Source organism: Magnolia sinica, chromosome 8 (assembly GCF_029962835.1).
Source record: "Magnolia sinica isolate HGM2019 chromosome 8, MsV1, whole genome shotgun sequence".
NCBI classification, from domain to species: Eukaryota; Viridiplantae; Streptophyta; class Magnoliopsida; order Magnoliales; family Magnoliaceae; genus Magnolia; species Magnolia sinica.
This window is the reverse complement of record NC_080580.1, coordinates 23,225,915-23,238,165: the sequence shown is the minus strand read 5'-3', so window position 1 is coordinate 23,238,165 and position 12,251 is coordinate 23,225,915. Positions and strand designations below refer to the sequence as shown.

General features: G+C 39.6%; 1 protein-coding gene across 4 annotated transcripts in view; it reads right to left on the bottom strand.

Moving 5' to 3' along the window:
* Window positions 1-5,691: 5,691 nt before the first annotated feature.
* The window catches only part of LOC131253085 (fructose-bisphosphate aldolase-lysine N-methyltransferase, chloroplastic), a 63,622-nt gene continuing 57,062 nt past the window's right edge, over window positions 5,692-12,251 (bottom strand). For all 4 annotated transcript variants that reach the window (XM_058253912.1, XM_058253914.1, XM_058253913.1 and 1 more), the window contains 4 exons: window positions 10,733-10,866; window positions 6,951-7,039; window positions 6,671-6,819; window positions 5,692-6,177 (listed from right to left, as the gene is read on the bottom strand). In XM_058253912.1, coding sequence (XP_058109895.1) covers window positions 6,019-6,177; window positions 6,671-6,819; window positions 6,951-7,039; window positions 10,733-10,866 — 531 coding nt within the window. In that variant the 3' untranslated portion in view covers window positions 5,692-6,018. The remainder of the gene's footprint in view (window positions 6,178-6,670; window positions 6,820-6,950; window positions 7,040-10,732; window positions 10,867-12,251) is intronic.

Below are 12,251 nucleotides of genomic sequence, written 5' to 3'. Positions count from 1 at the left end.
ACTCTATTAATTTTATTCTTCTATTCTAATCCTTCTCAACAAGTAGCGTTTCCCTTCCTAATCTTCTTTTCCTCTTCTCTTCTCTTTCCCTCTTTCCTTCCCTACACAACTTCTTCTTATTAACTCTTTTCCAATTCATCCTCCATTCTTCTTTTTCATTTTTTTTTTAAAATTTTTTTTTTCTGTTTTGAGCGTCATGATGCCTTCTCCTCACTTACAGTCATTCATGAGAGGGGTGGCTTGGAATTTTTGGGGTTTTAAATGTGTGGCTGGATTTGAAGCCCATTTGTTGATCGGTTGAAGTTTTTGATGATCTGATTCATGTGTTGCTGGTTTTGAAGCCTCTTTGATGTGTAGTTGAAGCCCTTGCTAATTGTTCCATTGTTTGGTTGGAGGTATTTGATTGGATTGTCTCTTATTTTGTGACGTGTAATCACCTCTCCTCCACCTCCTCCCTCAACGACCTAGTAGCTTCTTCATTTCAGGCTCTCCTTGTCAAGATGTGTGATGTGTAGTTGAAGCCCTTGCTAATTGTTCCACTGTTTGGTTAGAGGTATTTGATTGGATTATCTCTTATTCTGTGATGTGTAGTTACCTCTCCTCCAACCAATGTTTTAAATATCATTATCACATAATGTATCGCACCCTTAGGATACGGATACATATCGGTTATCGCATACGATATATTGGTTGTATCACGTAATGTATCATTGTTGTTGGGAAACATGGGAATATTGGGAAATTGGTTGATTTTTTCAATGAAACTTCAGAGATTGTTGAAAAACACATCAATACACACTTAGAAATCAAAACATTACAAAAAGAAAGTGTACATAATAGGGGTTTCCTTTGTATGGGGTCCTAATATATGCGCTTTACTACTGAACTGATGGAAGTATATTCAAAGTCTATTCATATAATTTATAAACGTAAGAAAACATGTACGGAAACACAAGCAATACATTCAAAAGCAAAAGAAGAATCACTAGATCAGGTTACATACATGTTTAATTTTGTGTTTGGATATAAAGATTGCAACTAATTTGTGAGAAATTGAGAAATTCCAAATTTTCTCAATTTTTCGCAACTTGACCCATCTCCCCAAAATTTTGAAATCGAAGTTCCAAATCCATGATTTTTCATGAAAAACATGAAGAATGATAGATTTGTAACCATTGGACACTGGTTTAACGTGATTTACAACAAAAAACATGGATCTAAAATCGAAAATGCTCACTAGATCGAATAGGTGGGATATATTGGCACTACTCGTGCGTTTCGTATCGCATAGGTGGGATACAAGATATATCATAGGCTATATATCCGCTGATATCGTTGATATTTAAAACACTGCCTCCAACTCCTCCTTCAACAACCTGACAGCTTCTTCATTTTAGGCTCTCCTTGCCAATATGTGTGATGTGACCAGTATTTATTCATGGCAATTGGCCTTACTCATTTATGTACCTAGTTGGCACGAACCCACTTATGCATCGAACTATTGGTTCAAGCTTGTTTAAACTGGGTAATTGTCAGAACCTTAACTCATACTTATTGTACTGGGCTTGTTAATTTTGACCGGTTGGCTCAAATTCAGTGTTTATATTTGACAACCGGTCCATTCTTATCTGTTTCCGGGTAGTCGTCCAAACTTATGATTGTGTTGGGCAGTTGGCCCAACCTTGGTTGAGTTGGATAGTTGATCCAAACTCATTTATATTGGGCAGTTGGCCCATTCTTATTTGTTATGAATTGTTGTTTGAACTTATGATTGCGCTGGGCAGTTGCCTCCAACCTTGGTAAGCTGAATAGTTGATCCACGCTCGTTTGCGCCGAATGGTTGTTCGGGTGGCTCACATCATTGAAGTTACATAAGTGCCTGCTCACCTGAAGGTATTGGTGGTCTCATAGCCTCCACTTCTCATAAGCTCGTTCACCTCTCATCACAGCCAACGCTACTCATCTCCACATTCGTGCTACTTTTTTTATTTTCTGTTTTTATAAAATCTTTTATGCGCCTCTCCAAACTCAATATGCTCTTTTAAGGGGGGTGTTAGAGAAAAATTTCTTTCTTAGGTTTGATTACGTTAGCTCTTATTCCAAGCTACGCCTCACTAGGATGCTCCAGCTTGAACTAAAGTGTTGAAAGGTTGATAGTTGAATAAGGTTCATTGGGTCCAACTCCATGTAATAAGGCTCATATGTCCCATTCATGTTTTTACTATTATAAATAAGAGTAGAGGGTTTGGGTTCCAATTAGCCCTAAGCATCTCTCTCTCTCTCTCTCTCTCTCTCTCTCTCTCTCTCTCTCTCTCTCTCTCTCCATCTTTCTTCTTCTTCTCATTGTAGCTTCTCATAGGCCCTCAAGATTAGCACAATGTATCCGTTTAACACTCTAGAATCTAAAGGATTTAAAATTAGTCGGGCTATAGCAGAGTATATGGAGTGTAATTTCGGTAACAATAAGAGTGAAAACGAGGAATTTGTTAACATTGTTGTCAAGAAATTTCCCAAAATGACCACTATCAACACCTTGGGTCAATAATTCATGAGAGTGGAGCGATTGAGAAGGATGTTGCCCATATAATTCATAGTGAGTGGAAGAAATGGAGACGCGCCTCTAAAGTTTTATATGATCGTCATTAGAGCTGGGCATAAAGTCGAGTCGGACCGAGTTAGGGCTAACCCGACTCGATCCGGTTTTGAAATAGGCCTGACCCGAACTCGAACCGACTCAGTATCGAGTCCAGCATACCTGACCCAACCTAGACTAATCCGGACCGAGTCTGACCCAGTCACAAGTATCAAGTCGGGTCGAGTCCGTACCAAGTCGAGTCGAGTGCAGTGGTCAACGCCTGATTCACTTGCCAGAATTGCAGCCTCTCCATCAGCTACACGACATCTCAGATCTGAAACGTCATATCTGATTTTTATAATATATATGTACAAGTCGAGTTTTGGATCGAGTCAAGTCAGTACTGAGTTGGATTTCTGGTCAAGTCGAGTCGAGTTAATGGGTGACTTGAACTTGACTCGGTTTGAGTTCGGATTGGACGAAGTCAACTCAATTCGGATCAACTCACCCACTCGGTTTGGATCGAGTCGGATCTGAACGAGTCGAATGAATCAAGTTTTCCGAGTCGAGTCGTCCCATGTCTAGCTCTAATCGTCATGTACCACTCCAATTGAAAGGGAAGTTTTATAGGATAGCTACAAGACCAATGGGACAACATGTTCAAAGGATGAGTGTAGCTGAAATGACGATGTTGAAATGGATGAGTGCAAGATGAGGAAAGATAGAATTAGAAATGAATGCATTCGAAGGAACTTAGGAGTAGCACATAGCTAGGTAGTAAGATGAGGAAAAGTAGATTTAGATGGTTCGGTCATGTGCAACAGAGATCGAGAACTACGCCGATTAGGAGTTATACAAGTTGAAGGCTCTAAAAGAGAAGGGGGACGGCCCAAAAGGATGTGGATAGAGGCAATGTTTTAAATATTGACGATATCGGCTGATATATCCCACGATATATCTTGTATCCCACATATGCAATGCAAAACGCATAGGTAGTGCCGATATATCCCATATGTTCGATCCGGTGAGCTTTTTCAATTTTCGATCCTTTTTTTTATTGAAATTATGTTAAATCAGTGTCAAATGGTTATAAATCCATTGGTTCTTCATGTTTTGCATAAAAAATCATGGATTTGGAGCTTTGATTTCGATATCCATTGGTTCTTCATGTTCATTATGTTTTTTTTTTTTTTTTCAACCAGTTGTCAATTGATACTAATTTCGAAGTATTTAGGAGTATTTGATGAAACGATCATCACATACACTCTAATTTCAAATTTTGAGTGTAGGTGGTATGATTTGGGGAAAATTGGAGAAATTCGAAAATTTCCTAATTTCTCCCAAATTGCTTGCAATGTTATACTCCATACATGAAATCAAATATGTATGAGGGCTTATCTATTGATTTGTTAAGTCTTTGTCAATTTTTGAAAAATAAAAAATATTTTTAATTTAAAATATTATACATTTTTTTTTGAAATTTCCCTTCAACCAACTGTCAATTGAGACTAATTTCGAAGTATTTAAGAGTGTTTGATGAAATGATCATCACATACACTCTAAATGTTATGCATGACCCTATACAAAGGAAACCTATTATGTGCACTTCTTTTTGAGATGTTGATTTAAAAGTGTGTATTAAGGTATTTTTTTAACAATCCCTAAGTTTCAGTGAAAAATTCAACCATTTTCCTACTGCTTCCCCATGTTTCCCAAAAAGTGTGATAAATTACCCGATACAAACGATATATTGCGTGCGATAACTGATACATATCTGTATACCAAGGATGTGATATGTAACGCGATACCAATATTTTGAACACTAGATAGAGGTAGTAAGAAAGATTTGATAGCCTATGGTCCAACTAAAGGAATGGCCCTTGATAGAGAGGAATGGTAGAAAAGGATTCATGTGGCTGAGCCCAAGTAATTGTACTAAGGCTTAGATGATGATGATATTTTTAGTTGTTGATGGATGATTTCTGCAACCCAAGCGCCTTCTAACCCATGCAAGAGTGTGCATTGATGATGCATAGCAAGTGAATGGAGAAATGAGAAGATTGCCATCCCTCTCCCTACAATAATCCTTGAATCTACAAGGAGAGAAATCTCTTAAAACAAGAATAAAAAATAATATTCGTGAACGAAGTGTTGCTTACAACTTATCTGATGTGTTTGTACAAGAAAAGATGCCCTATGACTCCTAATCCAATGCAAACTAGACAACTTTCCCAAAACAGTAATGTTTTACAAAATAGTAAACTTACGAAAAATAGTAAAAGGCATCTAACCCTCCCAAACTCATAAAGAACCCTTACCAAAATAAAGACTTTGAACCACAATCAAACTCTTAAGACTCTAAAAATATCCAAAAAGGTACTAAAAGATAATAATTTTTGAACTAAAACAAGAATTTGACCCAAAGAACGCCTTTTTTTTTTTTTCTTTTGAGAAATTCCTCAACGCCAATGAACTCCATCAGCTGCTAGGTTGTAGAGCTTGTCAACAACTTCCAGGCAACATATTATACGTGTGAGTCAAATAACTAGTCACAAAGTTACGGCCGTCGGTAATACAGGGACATTTTCACACCAGACTCGAGTGGGATGGCCTGTGGGATGTAGGGGCACATTGGGGGCGAGAGGCCCATGTGAGGTGAGTGGCTCGTGTGAGGCGGGTCCTACTTGTGTAAGGCGGGTGGCTCGTGTGAGACAGAACCCATGTGATGTGGGGCCCACGAGGGAGGTTTGGCTGACGACCTAACCCATGGGATGTAAGGCCTGGGCTATATGAGATAAAGGGATTGATTCATCATGATCTATCGGCTTGAGCTTTTAGAGCAAGTGGTTAGTTGTCCTACATCAAAGTAGTATCAAAGCAGCAAGTCTCATATTCGAGACTCTTCACTGGGGGTGATTAATACAGGGGCATTTTCACATCGGGCTCGAGTGGGGTGGCCTGTGGAATGCAGGGGCACACTTGGGGCGGGTGGCTTGTGTGAGGCGGAACCCATGTGATGTGGGGCCCACAAGGGGGGTTCGGTTGAGGACCTAACCTATCTTCATGCATGTATCCACATGTATGCAAAACAAGTGCACATTCACACACTGTGCTCGTTACAATAGCCCCTATATCATTGGGAGTATTTTCCATCATGCAGTTTTTGTTTCTTTACTTTTCCATTATACAAGAACAAATTACAGTCATATACAAGAGCTAAGCCGATCCTTCTCTGATTGCCAATCTCATGCATATGCACATAAAATTTGAAAAACAAATAAAGATTTATTTTTTTTTTCCTTTTTTTTTTAAGATACATTACATATTAGATGACCCGAGGAGATTTAATTGTTTTGAAAATTTTGAATAATATACTCATCCACAAACCTGTTTGGGGAAGAGGTAGGTTAGCAGCATGCTTTCAGCAAATCCAGCTTTGCTCATCATGGATGGCCGGTGTCTCTAGATAAAGTGCCACAGTAATTCATCAGCCATGCAGATGCAGATTTCAGGACTCGAAGCTCTCCCGAAAGCAGATCTCTTGCCATTTGCCTTCGAAGAACAAATTGCCTGCTGTTGTGAGAGTTGGGGGAATCCAGCGACTACAAACAGTGAAAAATCCACCAAAATTAAGTGGTGTTTGTGGTTTCTATAAGATATGCCTTAATGTGATTTTCTATGGAATGAAAGCTGATGTCAAAGCCCTAAGCTGAAGCTTTTCTATTTTATTTAATTTCATGTGAGCTTTTTGTCTGGTGAAAATTGTGAGCTTCTGATGAAATTTGGGTGGGAATTACTAATTTTACGAGGTTAACTAAACTCCCGTGCATCTGGCATGTGGGACTCCAAGCCATATGCATCAGGTGGGCCTTACCAGTTGATGACATGGCTCAGGATCAGCTGCCTCGACCACAATGTAGGGATGGCAACTTCTCAAATTGTCCATTGTTTTTTGTACATGCTGGGCCACCTGGTTCCTGGACCAGGTCGCCAAGGCAGACAGGTTGGATGTGTCAGTTAAGTTTGCATGTAGAGTTGCTTGTGGGGTTAGCATAATATTTCAATCAACCAAGAAAATTTTGGTTGGTTGTTTACCTTAATGGAAGCATCATATTCTCGAATCATGTGTGTAATTTGTGAAAGCAGCATGTGATGTGCTCCAATCTCACGACTCATGTCCTTCAATGGAAGTCTTGCCAATCGACCATCATTCTGAGCAGCCTCCATGGCCAAATCTTTCAGCTCTGAGGAGGGAAATTTCATCAAGAAACCAAGTGCAAGAATGAGCATAATCATCAACAATAAATTCAACTGTCACTTAAAAAAAAAAAAAAAAACCAAAATGATAAGAAACTGAAAAGGAATAGAACCACACCTTGAGCAGAGGTGGCAAACAAAACGCGAGCAAATGCACGGAGTGCCTGCGGCATGCCCTTTCCTTTTCCCTTAGCAGATTTCACTTCCCTATTCACATGTCAAACTTAGGGCATGTTTGAATACGGGGAATCCAAGGGAATAGAAAGAAGGGGGGGGGGATTCCAATGTTGAGTTCTTGGGTAGCAAGTGGATATCTCATATCCCTCTCACAATGCTCACCTAGCTTCTTGTGCCATGAGAACTAGTAAAACAAGGATTCAGTTTAGAGTTCTTTGCTATCCAAATAACACAAATTGTCACAGCAAAGGAAAACCCTTTTCCATTGTTTGGCATGGATCCATGGTTCCCATAGCCTTAGGGAAAAAAACAATAATTATAAAGAAATGAAATAGAGCACATATTGATTATTGCAGATATAAAATGGAAAGCTAAAATACAGTGTCACACTAGTACTATGCAGCTCCCTCTTCACAGCAGACATTGCAAACGTGTTAGGTGATTGGGACTGTATATCTGAAAAGCCGCTACATGTGTCGGTGATTTTCCAAAAACACAGGGATTGGACTGCAACCCATCTTGGCCTGAAAAAGTAACAGTTACCTGAGTACTAGTGCTGCAACTTGATTCGATTCAACTCGAACCCAATTAACGCAACCCGATTTCAGGTCAGATTGGGTCAGGTTGTCAACGTCCTCAGGTTGGGTTTTGGTTGGGAAATGCCAACCTGATTTGAATTCGGGTCGGGTTCGGGTTGAGAGAATTCAGACGTGTTAGACCAGTTTGGGAATAATCACATGTATTTGGGTCGGATCAGGTTGGCTCGGCTCGGCTGGGCTCGACTATAGAGGACTTTGGGTTGGGTTCATGTTGGGCACCTCAGGTTGAAATTTATGTCGTGTCATGTTGCAGGTTAGGTCCTCTGAGGACGGGTTGGGCTCAGGTTGACCCTAAACCTGACCCAACCTGCCCAAGTTGCATCCCTACTGAGTACAGATATGAGGGATCCTCAAAACCAAAACTCTCATAAGAATTGTATGCCAAGGATTGGTTACAATTCATTAGTGTTAAAATGTTTCCGAATATTCCAGTTAAATATTTTCTTGTATTCCTATAAAAAAAAGTCAAACAAAATGATCTTATGGTTAAGATGGCATATGTCACATTTAATTCTAAACAGCTAGTAGGTCTAGAGTTCAAATCATGCATAGAAGGCAGAGACCACTCGAGTACCATAGTCTAGTACTCAAAAAGTTTCAAACAGTTCAACATGAAGATGAGCTTTATTGTCCACATCAAGCCTAAAGCGTCTTTCGGTCCTTACTCTTGATTATTAGTAGTTAAGAGGTTCATGTAACTTTCCTCTTTTAGTCTTTCCCTTTACCTTCTTTGTACTTGTAGATGAAATAATCACTAGTATACAGGAAAAGGTCCCTTGATATATGCTGTTTGCAGATAATGTGGTGTTGGCTAACGGGACTGGAGAGGGGTCAATGCTAAATTTGGAGGTTTGGAGGAAAGCTCTACTCTCTAGTCTAGAGGCTTCAAAATTAGCAAAATCAAGATAGGGTAATTGGAATGCAACTTCAGTAGAAACAGTTAATAGAGGAGACAAGACTTCAATTAAATGGGCAGGCGACTTCTCAAAGCAACTTCTTTTAGGAATTCCAAAATTTTATTCACTAGGCTAAAAAGATACAACTGGATAACTTTTAACAAGCAGTCGCAAACGCGCGCGCACGCGCACACGCATTCACACAAACACACACACAAACCCCCTTACGTAGGACATGAAAATTAAATATGATATGCATGATCTCGAGCTTTAGATTATACTAATTCAGAAACAATCACATAAAATTCCACATCCCACACAAAAGTTCAAACATTCAAACAAAGAGAATCTGTGTGGGTCCAGGCCTACACAGGCTAGGGCTAGATTAGTAAAATTATGGACCAAATGATACTCAAAGGGAAGTAATAATCATCCACACATGCACAACAATCAGTCTCTAATTCAAGGGATTCACCAATTTCAATTCAATGAACCTTAGGGTGAGAAAAGGGGCAAATAAATTAAGGATAATGCAATCTAGGGTTAGGGTTTATGATAAACAGGTATGAGAGGGTAAAATAAGAAGAAACCTGAACCGGAAGACAGTTCCCACGTGCGGACAGCAGGCCAGGCCTGACGCACTTGCGCGAGGGCCTGGCCGCACATGCGAGGGGGTTCCACACCTGGAAATCGGCTCCTTCGCTCTGGTCAGCCAGGGGTGGGCTCCAAACCCCCCAAGTTTCGGGTCGATCCAAGCTACGGGCTATGCGTGGTGCTCCGCCGAAGTTTCAGCCCTCCTGCAAGGCCAGATTCTCGAAACTAGCTGTAGGGAGAAAATCTGCTGCAAAAACTGATGGATTCGAGGCGAGGATGGCTGTAGAAGATGAGAAGTATGGACGATAGGCAATAGGGGCGGATTGGGATAGACGTGGCTTCGCACCACAGTAGTTAGCCCTTTGATGAAGGGAGGGCTTCACACCCAATTGGATTTTTCCACAACTCAGGAACTCAGATGAGTAGAAAAAACGTAGGAATTTTTTTATTAATCTTCTATTGAATAAAAAAGCTACAAGGGGTGCCTATTTATAAGAAAAAACCTATACCCCAAACTCGCGCCATGTGCGAAACCTATTACTTGGTGATGAAATAAACCAAAATAAAAACTAATTAAAGAAATTTAATCCATCCATGATATTCTAAATAACATTATTAAGCAAAACCTAAAATATGAGATCAATCAGACTAGTGGGCCACAATCATGAGATCTTATGATGGGCTTTACTTGACTATCAGGCCCCAACAAACCAAAACTCCGTCTTCTGACTAGGAGGCCCTCTCTGGACGTCGTCATCAATCCAGATCGTCGGTGGGACCCTCCTTCTCCTTGCGTACGTGCGTAGGAGGGGCGACATGCATGCGCGTGTGCACGTGATGTCCCCATCACCCCTCAAGATGATCAGCAAGTTGTTTTGTTATAGCTCTATAATTCAAAAGGATAGGAAGACTGAATAGCATGTTTCCAATAGAATTAGAGTCAGGTGGATGAATTGAGGATGTTCCTCTGGAGAGCCATGTGCTTGCCTCGTGCTAATCAAATTCAAGGGAACTTCTAAAAAAATGTTATTTGACTAGGTACGCTATATAGGGCAAAACTTTAGGCAATTAGGAAGTAGCATGAGTGGAGAATGAGCATTGCAAGGATGAAGGTGTCGAGATAGATGTGTGGTAAGACAAGGAGAGAATCAAGAATGAGACTGAAGCAGTGTAGGAGTAGCCCTATAGGTTATCAACTGATGAACTGCAAATTCAGATGGTTATATCATGTGCTACAAAAACAGAAGATACCGCCAATAAATAAGAAGCATTGGTCAGGGTTGAAGGGCCTAAAAGGAGGATGAGGGAAAGACCAAAAAGGATTGGGATCAAGGTAATGAGAAGGGAAATGAAGATGAGTTCATTTACCGAAGATGGGCCTTAGGAATGATTGGAAAAACATGATTCTTGAAGCCGCCCCAAATAGCTGGGGCAACACAATTATGATTATGATGACGAAAACCTGTCTCCTAACTAACTTAATATCTCTCATTTGCTCAATACAAATCTATTTACTTTGGTTCTTGAAGCTAAACAACATGTTTCTAATATTATATTCAAATAGTGAACACAAACTTCCAGAGAAGTAAAAACAAGCATGGAAAATAGTAAAGAGGCACGAAATCAATACCAACTTGATCGTAAATGAATTTCCAGAAGAGTCAAAGCCATGGCCTCGTGTAATGGATGGCTTCCAGTGTTTATGCAAAAGTTCCAATTTCATTGCACGTAAAGGATCATGTTGAGACACACTCATCCAAATTTGAACCTGGGAAGAACCAACATTGATTTGTCAAAGCTAGAGGCATCTTTTAGAGAAGCTAAAGGATAGATTCAGCCTCAAACACATGCCGAAGATAATGCATTAGATCATATAGTGTTGCTGTGCACAGTATGTGATTTACCATGAAAGGAAAGCAAAAATACTGGGAAGATCATAATAAGAAAAGAACTTAACATTGATGAAACTAACCGAAATCCTAGGAAGACATAATAAGAAAATGTATTAACAATTTAACATTGACAAAATTAACCAGACACCAGGAAGATGTAATAGGAAAATGAATAAACATCGAAACTAACCTAGATATGAGGAGGATGTAATAAGAAAATGAATAAACATTGATAAAATGAAGAACTCATATCGTTGATGCTGTAGTTATTTTCATTCAACAAACATTCCAAAACGGGACGTGAAAAGATAAAACCTATGGACCAACAAAAAGGTGCAGTCAAAGTCAAGATGAGGATATCATGACAACTAATCTATGAATTGAACTACTTTGAGTTTGAAGCATATAAGCACTAGTTTTTTAGCAACCCCTAGGCATCGAATTGCTATATTTGTCAGCAAAATTCAAGCTAGTCAGAGATTAGTTCATTTTCTGAAAGTTAAAAGTCATGGGGACAAAAGCAGCAGCCAGTAACTATCGAAAACTCATAAGCATTGTAGGTGTATGTGCATGTGGGCCTACAACTGGGCCCAATGTTCATAGTATCGGTATCGTTACATGTATTGCTGGCTGGGGAGACGGAAACATTCATCAATATCGCTGATAGCTGGAAATGTATCACTGGCTAAGGGAAACATTGGGGAAAGAAGAGGAATGGTGGAATTTCTCAATGAAACTTCAAGAGATGCTAAAATACACATATTTGCATATTTAGGAATCAAATAATTGCAAAAAAGACGCATACATAATAAGTTTCTCTTTAATGGGGATCTAAAAATATGTAATGCCAACTCAGGAAAACGTTAGAGAAACGTGAGAAAAATGGTGAAAATTTTCAATGATACTTAAGAGATGCTAAAATACACATATTTGCATATTTAAGAATCAAATAATAGTGAAAAAGACGCATATTTGTATATTTAATAATCAAGTAATAAGGTTCCCTTCAATGAGCCTAAAAGCATGTATCGTTGACTTAGGGAAACATTGGGGGAACATGAGGAAAATGGTGGATCCATCCATCCATCCATCCATGCACATACATACATCCAAACACACATGCATGATCCATCCATCCTTGCATGCATGTGTACACACACACACACGTGCGCGCGCACACACATACAACCATCCAATCATCCATGCACTCGTGCATAATACATGTACACACATACAAACATGCATTTCATCACAGAACTAT